The sequence below is a fragment of the Puma concolor genome, chromosome B4 (assembly GCF_028749965.1).
Source record: "Puma concolor isolate L17-30 chromosome B4, mPumCon1.1.hap2, whole genome shotgun sequence".
Classification (NCBI taxonomy): Eukaryota; Metazoa; Chordata; class Mammalia; order Carnivora; family Felidae; genus Puma; species Puma concolor.
This window is the reverse complement of record NC_141673.1, coordinates 39,335,805-39,350,040: the sequence shown is the minus strand read 5'-3', so window position 1 is coordinate 39,350,040 and position 14,236 is coordinate 39,335,805. Positions and strand designations below refer to the sequence as shown.

The 14,236-nt window shown below is 35.9% G+C and overlaps 1 protein-coding gene across 11 annotated transcripts in view; it reads right to left on the bottom strand.

Annotated features, from left to right (window-relative positions):
- The window catches only part of PPP1R12A (protein phosphatase 1 regulatory subunit 12A), a 160,409-nt gene that overhangs the window by 103,006 nt on the left and 43,167 nt on the right, over window positions 1-14,236 (bottom strand). For all 11 annotated transcript variants that reach the window (XR_015253468.1, XM_086712745.1, XM_086712740.1 and 8 more), the window contains exon 2: window positions 5,761-5,891. Coding sequence is in view for 10 of the 11 variants with exons in the window: in XM_086712745.1 (XP_086568871.1) it covers window positions 5,761-5,891 (131 nt within the window). In the remaining variant the exon portion in view is untranslated. The remainder of the gene's footprint in view (window positions 1-5,760; window positions 5,892-14,236) is intronic.

The window sequence follows — 14,236 nt, the reverse complement described above, 5'->3', positions numbered from 1 at the left end:
AATACGAAGTCAGATGCTTAACCGACTGAGCCACCCAGCCACCCAAGATAAAAGTGCTTCTTCAACATCTGTGGTGGGAGCTTAATAAAGGAAAAGTGGTAATGAAACTAAAATACCAAAAGATATCAGAAAAATAATCACATCAATAACCAAATATTAATAAAACATATTGTTTATGGAGTACAACTCTGCAATCCAAAAGAATGAAATCTTGCCATCCGCAACTACATGGATGGAACTAGAGGGTATTATGCTAAGCAAAATTAGAGGGAAACAAATATATGACCTCACTCATATGAGGACTTTAAGATACAAAACATGAACATAAGGGAAGCAAAAATAATATAAAAACAGGGAGGGGGACAAAACATAAGAGACTCTTAAATACAGGGCTGCTGGAGGGGTTGTGTGTGGGGCGGGGGTGGGCTAAATGGGTAAGAGGCATTAAGGAATCTATTCCTGAAATCATTGTTGCATCATGTGCTAACAAACTTGGATGTAAATTATAAAAAATAAATAAATTATAGGATAGAAAAAATAAAGTTTTATTATTAAAAATTTTTTTCACATAAATATACAAATACCTATGATTTGCAAAAATAAAAGGGCAATTCCAAGGCTAAACCTAGAGTCATTCAAGTAAACAGCATTCATTGGTTAATCACAGGGACAGGCTGAATAAACTACAATGATTACGTCACAATGGAGTACTACACCTAAAAAGAACAATGAGAAATACCTCTATACCCCACTATATAGTCATCTCCAGACCAGACTATTAAGTGAAAAAAGTGAAGAAATATGTGTATGGTATTCTATCATTTAGCTACAAGAGGGAATATTTTAAATGATGCTGACATTAAAAAACAAACTGGGATAAAATATAAAATTTGAAAAATAGTGTAGAAGGAAATAGGATGGTAGAGCAGGAACTGCCATTAGAACATGGTATTTTATGTAAATTATAAAACAAACTGAAGTTTAAAAAGCAAACTCCAAACAATAAAGTTAAACAATCAACCTAATAGGTATATCTAGTTGGTAGCATAACCACAAAGAAAAGAACTATTTCAAGTGACTTCAATACATAGTAATTTGATGGTATATTTGAAGCGAGATACCTTAAGTACAAAAAGAAATGACCTCCTAACCTCTGCCAAAAAACAAACAAAACACAAAACTTCAAACTGCTTCTGGTAATCCTATTGTTGTTGTTAGTGGTATTGTTGTTATAAGTAGTCTAATGTATGTGTAATATATAATAATGAAGCAAATTAGTAATTGCGTGTTATTTTAATCTTACAGTTCCTGGCAACAGAAGTATAGGGAGAAAGGAAATACTGATACAAGATAGAAGAGGTTAAAGGAAAACACCTTGGTACCAAATCTGAATCTGAAGCAATGACCAACTCAGTAGCAATGAGTACTTCTAGCACCCATTACAAGAACAGGGCTCTTTGGGGAAATGGCAATTCCAGACCCAGGGCAGAGGGAAAAAATGAGTCTGGAGCACCTTGTAACACTAGAGAGCAAGAAAGGTTGAAAGATCATTTTCTTTGGTCATATCCCAAGGTCTTAGAAGCCAAGAGGAAGAGATTCTTGATGACCAAAGATACATAATTTACTAATCAATAAGGATGGTAACATCAATGTATTAACCACATTAAGTATATTTCAGTGTCCTCATGTGGTCTTTTCTGTGTGCACGCACCAGATGTCTCTATTTTTTGCATCCAAATTTCCCCTTCTTTTAAGGAAATCGGTAAGACTGAATTGCCCCCTCCCCCCTCCCCCCAAGTGCCTCATTTTAACTTAATTATCTGTTTAAAGGCTGCATCTATACAGTCACATTCCAAGGTTCTGGGCTTCAACAGCCGAATTAGGTACAGATACAACTCAGCATACCAAAGGAAAAGAATGATGTTAATGCATACATTTCAAAACCGACTCATCAGTATTCAGTAAAACAATACATATGCTGAGCATTAACATAAAAGTCCCCAAACTCACCACCTTTATTGTTCCTCTAATCCACTCTGAAGAAGGGGCATTATTAGACAATCTCTATTTTTGGTTTTCCCTAAGAATTCTACCTTATTCAAAGCAGGGAGAGGTTGAGAATAATTATTTTGGTGAAAAGGTAAGACAATTGAGCCAGAATACAAAGAGCTATCATTCATCTATTCACTTGGCTCCTGCTAGGCTACAAACCAGATGTTAAATTGTTAAATGTCTAGAAACTAAACTGTAATCTCATATTCTTTGTGTACTATCTCCAACAGGGGTCGAAATTATTTATTTATTATCTATTTATTTATTTATACACTTTATTTTTAAGGTAATCTCCACACTCAACACGTGGCTTGAACTCATAACTCTGAGATCAAGTCGCATGCTCCACCGACTGAGCCAGCCAGGAGCCCCCAGGGGTCAAAAATTTAGAACTCACTGTATCCAAATCATACTTAAGGCATCAGAGTAAACTATGTGTGCTTCATTGTTTGTTTCATCTCTCATTTCAATAGGGATGAATTAGAACTATTCTGTGCATAAAGCAGTTCCTAAAGAAGCATGTAAACATCTGATACATTGCACAGATGCCAGGAATTATCAGAAAAGTTTCTGGAAGAAATGACATACAACTGCATCTTGAGAGTTTGGCAGGAGCTGGTAAAGAAATAAAGCAAATGAACCACTATAAGCAAAGACTCATTAACGTGAACCAGCAGTGAATGTTGGGAAATTAAAAGTAGTCCAGTATTAAGAGAGTGAAAAATATCGAAAGCATTATGAGAAATAAAAGGTAGGAAGAAGCCAGATCCTATTTTATAAATAGTATTAATCGTTGAGGCTAAGTAGCTTGGCCAAGGGCACATAGCTTGCAAAAAACAAAATCAGGATTTACAACAAATTTAACTTCAAATATTTCATTTAGCAGAGTGACCCAAATTTCCTAGGTCTTTCCTGGCTTATAACTGTTATCTCTACATCATTATTAATAGGGCCTTCTTTTACTCTATAAATACTCTGACTTGGGGGTATCTTTACCCTAGCTCTTAAGCCACCATGCTATTTTTTTCTAGACCAAAGAAAAATAGGTTTTCATTAACTTCTCATATTAGTGAGATTAACTGGTAAAAAAGATAATGCTGATAAAAATAATCATGTATTTGGAAGGGCTATGGACTATCATCACCTTAACGAATAACCCAGTCAATATTTATCAGAGTTAAATTGTCTTTTATAAACATGCTTATTATTTAATAAAAGAAGGCAGAAAGAGCAACAAAGAAAAAGTCATAATTCTTCTAATTTTGTTCAAAGACAGTATGCATTCAGATACTCTAGTTATACCACAGCCATAAATTCAAACTGCCTAAAGAAAGGTAGACCACCACAACTCTACTCAATCTTGGCTAAACCAGGTCATTTCTGTTTGTATTAAGTCCTATGAAGCACTTGTTCCATAGCCTACCTTCTAAAAAATGAAAAGCTGTGGTTTTTCTACTGAAAATATTAACACCTGCAGCAGACTGCTTACTCCCCCTCATACTTATTTACTGACATGCAAAACACTGAATATGCCAAGTACTTGCTTTTCCCAGGGTAGACATGGGCAAGTGACAAGACCAGACCAACACAAATCCCTAAAGCGGAAATCTGATGCAGTCAGAGGACTCTCTTGGATAAGTTCCCCTCTTTGACATACACAAAATATGGAGAAGATACTTTTCACACTCTACCCACTTTTTATTTTGCCCTCTGATGTGCATATGTAATACAACTGAGGAGTTGCGGCAATCATCCTGTCACCAGGAGGGGGACAAGGCTAAGAATAAAGTTCTTATTTGGGGAAGACAGAAGAAAAAAACCTGAGAGATGCCCTTGGAGGTCTCACTAAGCAGTTTAATTAACTTGAATGCTCTTCCTCTAAACTGTATCATATACTGTAGCACAAGGATGCTTACTTTTTTTTTTTTTAATGTTTATTTTTGAGTGAGAAGGAGAGCATGAACGGAGGGGCAGAGAAAGAGAAACACAGAATCTGAAGCAGCTCTAGACTCTGAGCTGTCAGCACAGAACCCCACGCAGGGCTCAAACCCACAAACAGCAAGATCATGACAACCTGAGCCGAAGTGGATGCTTCACCACCTGAGCTATCCAGGCGCCCCAAGGACTCTTACTCTTTAGGTCATTTTAAATTTGATACTGTTTAATTGCAGCTAAAATCATCCCAACCAACACAATGGTTTATCAATCAAGTGGAAGAAATTATTCAGGGTGATTATTATTGTCTTTTCAAACTCAGAAGCATGAATTACAAAAAAAGAAACACAAAGATTAAACATCTTAAGAGAAAAAAGTTGGGTTTTCATTTCCCCAGAGACAGTGTAACGGTCAAAAGTTAATACACATTGAGTATTTCCAATGTGCCAATTCTTTGTTTGATGGATTACTCAGTTAACCCTGACAACAATCCTAAGCAATATTATTCCTTTTTGAAAGAGGAAAAAAACAGAAGCATATAAAAGTTAAGCAACTTGCCCAAGGTCACACCCCGAGAATGGCTAAGGAAACATTCAAAATTCACATCATTTGACTCCAGAACTTGAGTACAAATATTTACAGACAGCTTAAGATAAATGCACATTAGCTATTTTTTCTATGAAGAAGAGATCCAAGTCCTCTGTTGAGCATGAAAAAAACAGACAGGAATTAAGGAACTTGAGAACCATGATTATAATTATGAACGAACATTACTGTTTTTGCAATGACAAAAGACTTCCTCATTTTGCACATAAAGAAATTAAGGCCCAGAAAGGAAAAGATGAAAATAAAGTGTAATTAGTGTAATAACGCAGTAATAGAACTCAAGTAACTCAGATTTTCTGATTCCTAGGCCAGAGTACTTCTCATTTACCAACCAATGCCTCCCCTTAAAATGATGTATCCTATCTCCAATACACATGCGGAGAAAAATGAAATAAAGGTATAACAATATTTAAGGCTTACTAAGAGAGATTCACAAAATAGAACTCCCATATTTGATATTATCAGTTGATAAGTTTTGATGTGAGCAGATAGACAATAAAACCTGTTTATGGTATTGGACACACAGTAACACAAAAATGAAATAGTTCAGTGAAAAAATTATTTTGTCAGGATAACTATACTTCCTTGTTAACTGTTTGAAGAATCAGATTTTCTTGGAAAGTACCTGCCCATTAAAGGTAGGTAAGAATAATGACCATTTCTCATTGAATTTTCTAAAAAGCGTATTTTTAGAAAACAATCTTAATAGCAACGAAGTATAAATGTTTTGACTAATTGGAGAACTCTGTATCATATTCTCCTTATACCAAAGTAACTTAACTGAGAATTATTGTTAATTTCTCCTAACAACTCAGATTACACAGGGATAGGCTAGATTGCTAAATTTAACTTTGAATCATTTGACAATGCTCTACATGTACTCAAAATAAAAGGAGATGGGAATGGAGAAGTGTACCATTACTCATATCAATACAAAGTACCAAAAGCCAAAGAGGGTGGGAAGACAGGAAGATAAACTCCCAATGAGAGACTCAATATATGAATTCCCAAGAACTGCTTATTCTTCTTCCTGGGAAGAATAGTTTTCATGAATTAAGGTAATATAAGAGCTCACTCATTTATCCGTAACACCAATTTCTATAAAATCTCAGGTCTCTAAAATAGTGTTTGGATATTTGGATAAAAGTAAACACAGAACTGGCTTACTCTGCAATATCAAGATATCCACAAGAAGCAGCTGCATGTAGTGGTATCCAGCCTTCATTATCAGGTTGATTAATATTTGCTCCATTTTCAACCAGAAACTTCACCATATCAACATTGTCATCAATGCAAGCCTAAAAACAAAACAGAAAGCACAATCAGAAAAAATATGAAGCAATGCTCCTAATAACACATCCATAGAACAAAATCCCTACTTTGCAACTTTTATAACATAAATATTCTCTGTCAGTTTGCTGCTATTTTGATTGTATTGCCATCAAACAGGTCAATGGTACCAATGTGACTAGACAGTGCCAATCTCACGATAAAAATAAGTACATATTAAAATGATAACATTGAAAACATTATATAAGTACCAATAATAAAGCACTGGCTTTATAGCACTGGCTCCCAAAATGCGATCCGAGGCGGGGAGGGATCCTTTCAGGAAATTGACAATGCCAAAACTACTCTTAAAATAACACTAAGATGGTATTTCGCCTTTTCATTGTGTTGACACGTGCACTTGACAGTGCATAAAGCAACAGTGGCAAAACTTGCTTGTGCTTTAGCACAAATCAAGACAGTGGCCAAAAAAACTATACTAACAAGTCACTGTATTCGCCACTATGCACTCATTGTTTTTTAAGCTATTTTTTGGGGAGCTTGAGTAGCTCAGCGGTTAAGTCTCCAACTCTTGGTTTCAGCTCAGGTCATGACCTCATAGTCTGTGAGATCAAGCCCCACATCAAGATCTGTGCTGACAGCAAATTCGCAGATTCTTGGGATTCTCTTTCTGTCCCACCTCCAAAATGAATAAACTTTTAAAAAGCTATTTTTTACTTATGAATGTCCTTAAAGTAGTATAAAATATAAATCTTATTAAATCTTGACCCCTGAATACACATCTTTTTAGTACTCTTTGGAACAAAATATGAAGCATGCAAAAAACACTTCTTTCAAGTATAATGACTGCCCTGAGGAAAAGTACTTGTGCAACTAAGATGCAAGTTGAACTAGCCACTTTTTCCATGGAATACAATTTTTAATTAAACGAGAAACTATACTTAGTCTAACTTGGATTTCTGTCATACTTTTTCTTAAAAATGAACAAAATCTGTCAAGAAAAACAACAGTATTTGTTGTCCATGATAAATTGAACCCTTTAGGAGCAAATGAACCAGTTATTTTAACTTTAAAATATTATTTATATAACACAGGTACAGTACTGCTATTTTAAAACGAATTAATAAAATACTTAAAATCCTCAGTGTTAACCTCTAGTATCACCAAATAGTAATATATTCACACTACGGAAACAAAAGTTCTTTGGGGTCTTTCAATAACTAAAATTTGTTTTAAACATTTATTTATTTTTGGCAGAGAAAGACAGGACACCAGTGGGGGAGGGGCAGAGAGAGAGAGGGAGACACAGAATCCGAAGCAGGCTCCACACGCTGAGCTGTCAGCACAGAGCCCTACACGGGGCTCAGACTCATGAATCGCGAGATCATGACCTGAGCTGAAGTTGGATGCTTAACCGACTGAGCCACCCAGGCACCCCTCCAAAAAATTTAAGAGTATAAAGTGGTCTTGAGACGAAGTTTGAGAACTTACAGTAAGTAAGAAGGAACTTTTATCAATGTTTACTTTGTGCCAGTAAGTACAACAAGTACTTTATTTTACTGATGTATATACATTATCCTCACAAAAACCCTCGTGAGAAACAAGAATTTTGCTTTATCTGCAGCACCTTAATATGGTTCTTGGCATGTGGTAGGGGCTTAACAGATGAATGATGAGAAAGCTAAGATTCAGAGATTAAGTAGCTTGAATAAGCCAGACAGGTGCGAGATGACAGAGCTGGCACTCTTAACAGTTGTTTAGATTCTAAAAAATATAATCTTTTTCCACACTTAACACTGCTTTCCACAGATATTCATAGTTTATCAACATATTTCTTGCCTATCTGTAATCTCAGCAACAGGATATCATAAGTTCTAGGCACTTACACAGCGTGCTGTATGAATGAAACCAGTTTTTCTTTGCCCACCATAGAAGCGAAAGAAAACACTTTTATTTTTTAAAGTTTATTTATTTTGAGAGAGAGAGAGAGAGAGAACAAGCAGGGAGGGGACAGAGAGAGGGGGACAGAGGATATGAAGTGGGCTCTGCACTGACAGCACAGAGTCCCATGCGGGGCTCAAACTCACAAACCATGAGATTGTGACCTGAACCAAAGTTAGATGCTTAACTGACTGAGCCACCCACGTGCCCCCAAAAAACACTCCTAAATAGCACTTTCTTAGGGGAAAAAAATGACAGAGTTGGTGTCAAGAAAAGCAATACGGACAAAGTACAAAGTAGGAAAAGCACTGACAGGGAATCATAGCTTTTGGTTCTAGGCTCTAGCTTTGGCAATGCCACAAATTTTATAGTGTTAGACAAGTATTTTAATCTTTTCAGGCTCTAGTATCTTTATTTATCAAGTGGACAGAAGAAGCTGGTAGGTTATATATCTCTAAAATTCCCTAACATGTTTATTTTTTTAAAAAATGTTTATTTACTTATTTTGAGAGAGAGAGAATATGTGCAAGCAAGGGAGGGACAGAGAGAGAGAATCCCAAACAGGCAGAATGCTGTCAGCACAAAGCCCAATGCAGGGCTCAATCCCACCAACTATGAGCTGTGAAGATCATAACCTGAGCCAAAATCAAGAGTTGGAGGCTTAACCAACTGAGCCACCCAGGCACCCAAGATTATATGTATCTGATTCTTCCCCTTGGAACAAGTTAAAAGGATTCTGATGGCAAGATTTCATAGTGCCCAGAATAGTACCTTACACATAGCAGATATTAAATGAATATACATAAGTAACATTCATATGGACTTCAAGTATATACTGCTTGGGGAAAAATTTGTTTTTCAAGAAGCAGGGGTTTAAAGAAAGGGTTGGAGAGATTTGAGAACCACAGCTATCTAGTAACAAAACAAGAAACATCCATATTCTATTTATTATATTAGAAAGTAGTCTATAAAACATTATTTGAGATAGCTAATGACCCACAGTGGCTTGAATTAATATTAGATCTATTTGAATGCTTAATCATTAAATTTCCTTGAGACAAGACATTGATTTTTTGTTTTTAATGTTTACTTGTTTTGAGGGAGAGAAAGGGTGGGAAGGGAGGAGCAGAGACAGAGGAGAGAGAGAATCCCAAGCAGGCTTTGTACTATCAGTGTGAGCCCAAGGCAGGTCTTAATCCCACAAACAGTGAGATCATGACCTGAGCCAAAATCAAGAGTTGGAAGTTTAACCAACTGAGCCATCTAAGCGCCCCAAGAAAAGATACTGATTTAATTCTATCACCCTTTTCATTCCGCCTGCTTTAATTTTTCCAGACTCCAAAACAGTATTCTTTTATCATCGATTGAAAAATATAAAACTCTTATTTGATAAATACATCTAATACAAATCTGATTATTCATTTTAAAAGAGAGACAGAGAGAGAATGTGAAAGCATGTGGGTTGGGAAGGGGCAGAGAGAGAGAGAGAGAGAGAGAGAGAGAGAGAGAGAGAGAGAGAGAATTCCAAGCAGTCTCCTTGCTGTTGGCACAGAGCCAATGTGAGGCTTGAACCAATGAAGCCATAGGATCATGACCTGAGCCAAAACCAAGAGTGGGACGCTTAACTGACTGAACCACCCAGGCACCCCACAATCTGTTAAATTTTTAAAACAGGACACAAAAACAGTTTACCTAATATGATTACAATTTTACAAAGAAATATGTACAAAAAAACTAGAATATACACTGAAGGTTAACAGTCATCACTGGCTGTGAGACTAAGACCAATTTTTATTTTCTTCTTTAAATTTTTCCTTATTTCCAAAATGTTTACACTGAATAGGCAGTATTTACATAAGAAAATTTAAGACTTCTTTTTTTTGTTTTAAGATTTTATTTTTGGGGTGCCTGAGTGGCTCAGTAGGTCGAGCATCTAACTCTTGATTTCAGCTCAGGTCATGATCCCAGGGTTGTGGGATTGAGCCCTGCACTGGGCTCCACGCTGAACAGGGAGCCTGCTTAAGATTCTCCCTCTCTTTCTCTCCTCCTCTGTCTCTCTCCCCTGTTCGTGTGCATGCTCTCTCTCTCTAAAATAAAAAAAATTTAAAAAGATTTTATTTTTAAGTAACCCCTACACCCCACATGGGGCTCCAACTTGACCCAGAGATCAGAAGTCACATGCTCCACTGACTAAGCCAGTCAGCCTGTGCCCCAAGACTTGATTCTTAAAAGAAAAATGCTAAATCTACTGTATTATAATATGGAGAAACAACCAAACCGTTGGTTAAAGTGTAAAATTCATACGACTTCAAAAAACCATTTGACAATATCTACTCTAGCATAAAAATACAAAAGAATTGATAAATAAATAAACGGAGTGGAGTGTATGTGTGTTAGGAGATTCTATTCATAGGATCCTATACATCAATGAGAAAAGAACATCAAACTAAAAGAACCACTGCTACCTTCAACAACACAGATGATCTTCACAGACATAGATGAGTGAAAAAAGGTAGACAGAAAGGATACATACGGTAGGTTTCTAGGCAAAACTAATCTCTGGTGTTGAAGTTCAGAATAATGATCAAATTTGTGGAGAAATAAGAGGAGCATGGGGGTGCTTTCTGGAGGACTGGAAATGTTCCCTATCTTTCTGATTTTTACTTAGGCATATTCGTATGCAAAAATTCACTTAATTGCACACTTAAAAGCCATGTATTTTACTGCAAATTATATCTCAGGTTAAAAAAAAAATTAACAGGCTACTATTTTTTGAAAGCCTACTCTATGTATTACCTCCAATATAAGACACTTTACTTATCTTTCTCTAAATTGTACATGCTAAAATAGGTCTTCCTTTATTTTCTATCCCCTGGTCCCTGAAACTCCACAATCAAATGGAATCTCTCTTTTAACTGATAACCTTTAAATATGATGAACACCCTCACCCCAGAATTCTCACATACTCTCTTTTGGGCTAAATATCCCCAATTCCTTTAGCTACTCTTCTTATCATGTATACTAAAAAGCATATATGCCAAAGCCCTAGAAATATAGGGAAGCCGGAAGGATCACACTGCAATATAGCAGGCTTGCCCATAAATATCAATGATCATATTAGGGCATAACAGCAGTAGATAGAGAAGTACTACAATATCATTGGGACATAAAGATAACTTCTCAGGACTAAGATGGTCCATATAGGTCTCATTAAGAAGTATATGTCTGGGGCACCTGGGTGGCTCAGTCGGGTTGAGCATCCGACTTCAGCTCAGGTCCTGATCTCGCGGTTTGTGAGTTTGAGCCCCGTGTCGGGCTCTGTGCTGATGGCTCGGAGCCTGGAGCCTGCTTCAGATTCTGTGCCTCCTTCTCTCTCTGCCCCTCCCCCACTTGTGCTCTGTCTCTATCAAAAATAAAAATTAAAAATTAAAAAAAAAAAAAAAAAAAAGAAGTATATGTCTGAGGGGCACCTAGCTGGCTCAGTAGGTACAGCATGTGCCTCTAGATCTAGGGTCAGGAATTTGAGTCCCACATTGTAGATACGGTTTACTTTAAAAAAAAAAAAAAAAAAAGGTATATGTTTGGGCAACGTTTTGAAGATTATATATATGTTGTTCAACTAGCAACTCAACTAGAAGAAACTTCCCTGTGCAAATGCACTGTGATTTTCAAAATGCATAGAATAAACTAAGTAAATCATCCAGAGGTATACACAGAGTATTAAGTTATAAACCAGGATAAAGCTATGTGCTAAAAGGTCTTTTCCAGGTAAGATCTGAACATAATGCAGAGGTGACAGGATTTGACGCTAGAGATGGTTTTCATTCCACTTTCTACTCCCACACATAAAGGGAAGAGTACAACACATCCCATCAGTAATAATGGCTCAATTCAGCAGTACAGAGAAAAGCAGGAGAAAACATTTTATATTTTAAGTAGATAATGTTTGAAAAGAGTTATTAAGAGTTTTTAAGCAGAGGAGTGACATGATCAGAACAGTATTTTAGAAAGATTATTGGAAGCAATATGAAAAAAGAAGGGCCTGAACTGAGTCTTACCAGTTATACAGACTGATCTATAATGAGAAACTTAAGAGAAAATATGCAAGGTTTATTTGGGTGAGGGACAGGGAGAAGCCATTCACGAAAATAAATACTACAGGTTCAAGAAGCAGGTTGAGGAAAGAAAATGATTTCATAGCTTTGGATATGTTGAATTTATAGGTGTCTGTATACCTATCTAACCATGCATATCTAGTGGCCAGTGGTCAACTGGATATGCAGACCTAGAGCTTTGAAAATAAAATGTGAGATGAAAACATCAATTTGGGAATTATCTGCATTAAGATAATAATACAATGGGGCTTGAAATCACTCAGGGAGAGGATGCAGAGAAGTGATTATGAAAACAGTAAGAGAAATGTTAATATTAAATTATCCATATATTTTACTTGGAACACAAAAGTATTTTATTCAGTAAGTTAAAGAGAAAGTTCTCAAGAAGATTACCACTAGTACCAGCAGATGAATACACAACTAAATGATTATATTAAGAGGAACGTTATATAGTTACAGGGCTGTGCACTACTTACTATGGGAGCTCAGAAAAGGAGAACTAAGAAAGAATAGTGATAGTCTGGGAATATCTCCTGGAGGAGGCTCTATCCCAGAGCTTAACATATGAACAAGTGACAAGTGGTGTATGAAGATGCCAAATCACATATAGTGAGGATGAAGGTATGCAGGATCTAGAATAAAGTTTATTTTCCATCTTATGAGTAAACCTTTGATATTGAAGAGAAAAGATTTTCAAGACAAATGGTTAATTTTTAAAGCTTCTCTATTTTAAGAAGGCAACCCCCCTCCGCCAGCTCTTTGAAAAAATTAACCTATGGGTATAGGTGATTCCTGAAAATGAAACGTTGCTGATTCTGATTTAAAATACTTAAGTCAGTATAATGTAAGAAACACCAATAAACATACTAAAGCAGTTAATGTTAAATCTGCTTTTTCCTTTGTTTATAATTTACTAAGTTTTTGAAATGTTTTAATATTAATTAAATGCTAAAAACACTGTCACAAAATATACATTACATATGAATCTCAAGTTTGTGGTACAAGTTGTTCAAAGTGTTCTCCTGAACATTTATAAAGCATACACAAGAAACCGGTGAAGTACACCCATAAAAATACTGTCGCTAAGAGAATCAAAAGCTAACACATGTAGCACATTAAGAGACACATGACTTGCTGACTTTAAATATCTGACTAAAATGTAGTCAGTTTATTAATAAGCCATATATATGGAAAGAAACAGAATGACTCAAATATACCTCCAAAATATTATCGAACATAGCTTATCTTAAGTTTTTGGTGAATACATATTCAGAGTAATTGCCAATAATAAATGGCTGTGTGAAGACACTTTAGTCATTTAGTCCAGGTTCAGGCAGCTTTGCCAACTTGAGCTGTAAACTAATTCAACAAACTAGTTCAAGTACATAAAACATCTGTTTTATCTCAGCAAGTTAGCTCAAGAACAAACTTTGTTTCCCACGTTTTAAGAAAAAAGTTGAAAAGCCTAACAACAAAGAGATGAATAAAGGAACTACACAATGTTGGCTGAAGGTAGACAAAATCCATAGCTTAAAGACAGATTTTGGGTGGGGCATGTATAGCTTGAAAAATCATTAAATTTCATTCCTAGAGAAATAAAAAATGTTTAGCAACTATGTAATTCAACTGAGTAAAATCACAATTATGAAATTAGAAGCATTTGAAACAAATTCTAATACTATAATATTCCTTTTCACGAAAGTGGTTTTCTTTAAAGTATGTACTCTACCGCCAGGTTGTGCAGGATTAACCCAGTTCTGCCACTTATTAGCCAGGTGTTGCTGGATAAATTACTTAACGTCCTGTGTGCTACAGTGTACTCTGGAAAACGAGGATAGTAATAGTACCCACCCCAAAAGTTTACTATGATAGGTATATGAATTAATATAGAAAGCACTTAGAGTAGTGCTTTTATGTTTGCAGATACATAATCCACATGCTAAATCACCCCCATTTAAAATTTTTTTTTATATTCTTATCTATAATTTACTTTTTCATCCCTCTGTAAATTATAAAACAAGGTTAAATGGTGGAGACTTGTCAAATATTCCTTTTAGTACCAGTTTGGTAAAAGTCCCAGCCACAATTATTTCTAAGATGACGATTAAATTATAAAAGATATACAAAGGATATCTTGGGATTTCAGGCTTCTTTCAAACTTTCATATGTGAAAATTTTTTTTTATTAATTTCTTCTAATGTTTATTTTTGAGAGAGAGAGAGAGAGGGAGGGAGGGAGAGGGAGAATATGAGCGGGGGAGGGGGAGAGAATGAGACACACACAGAATCTGAAGCAGG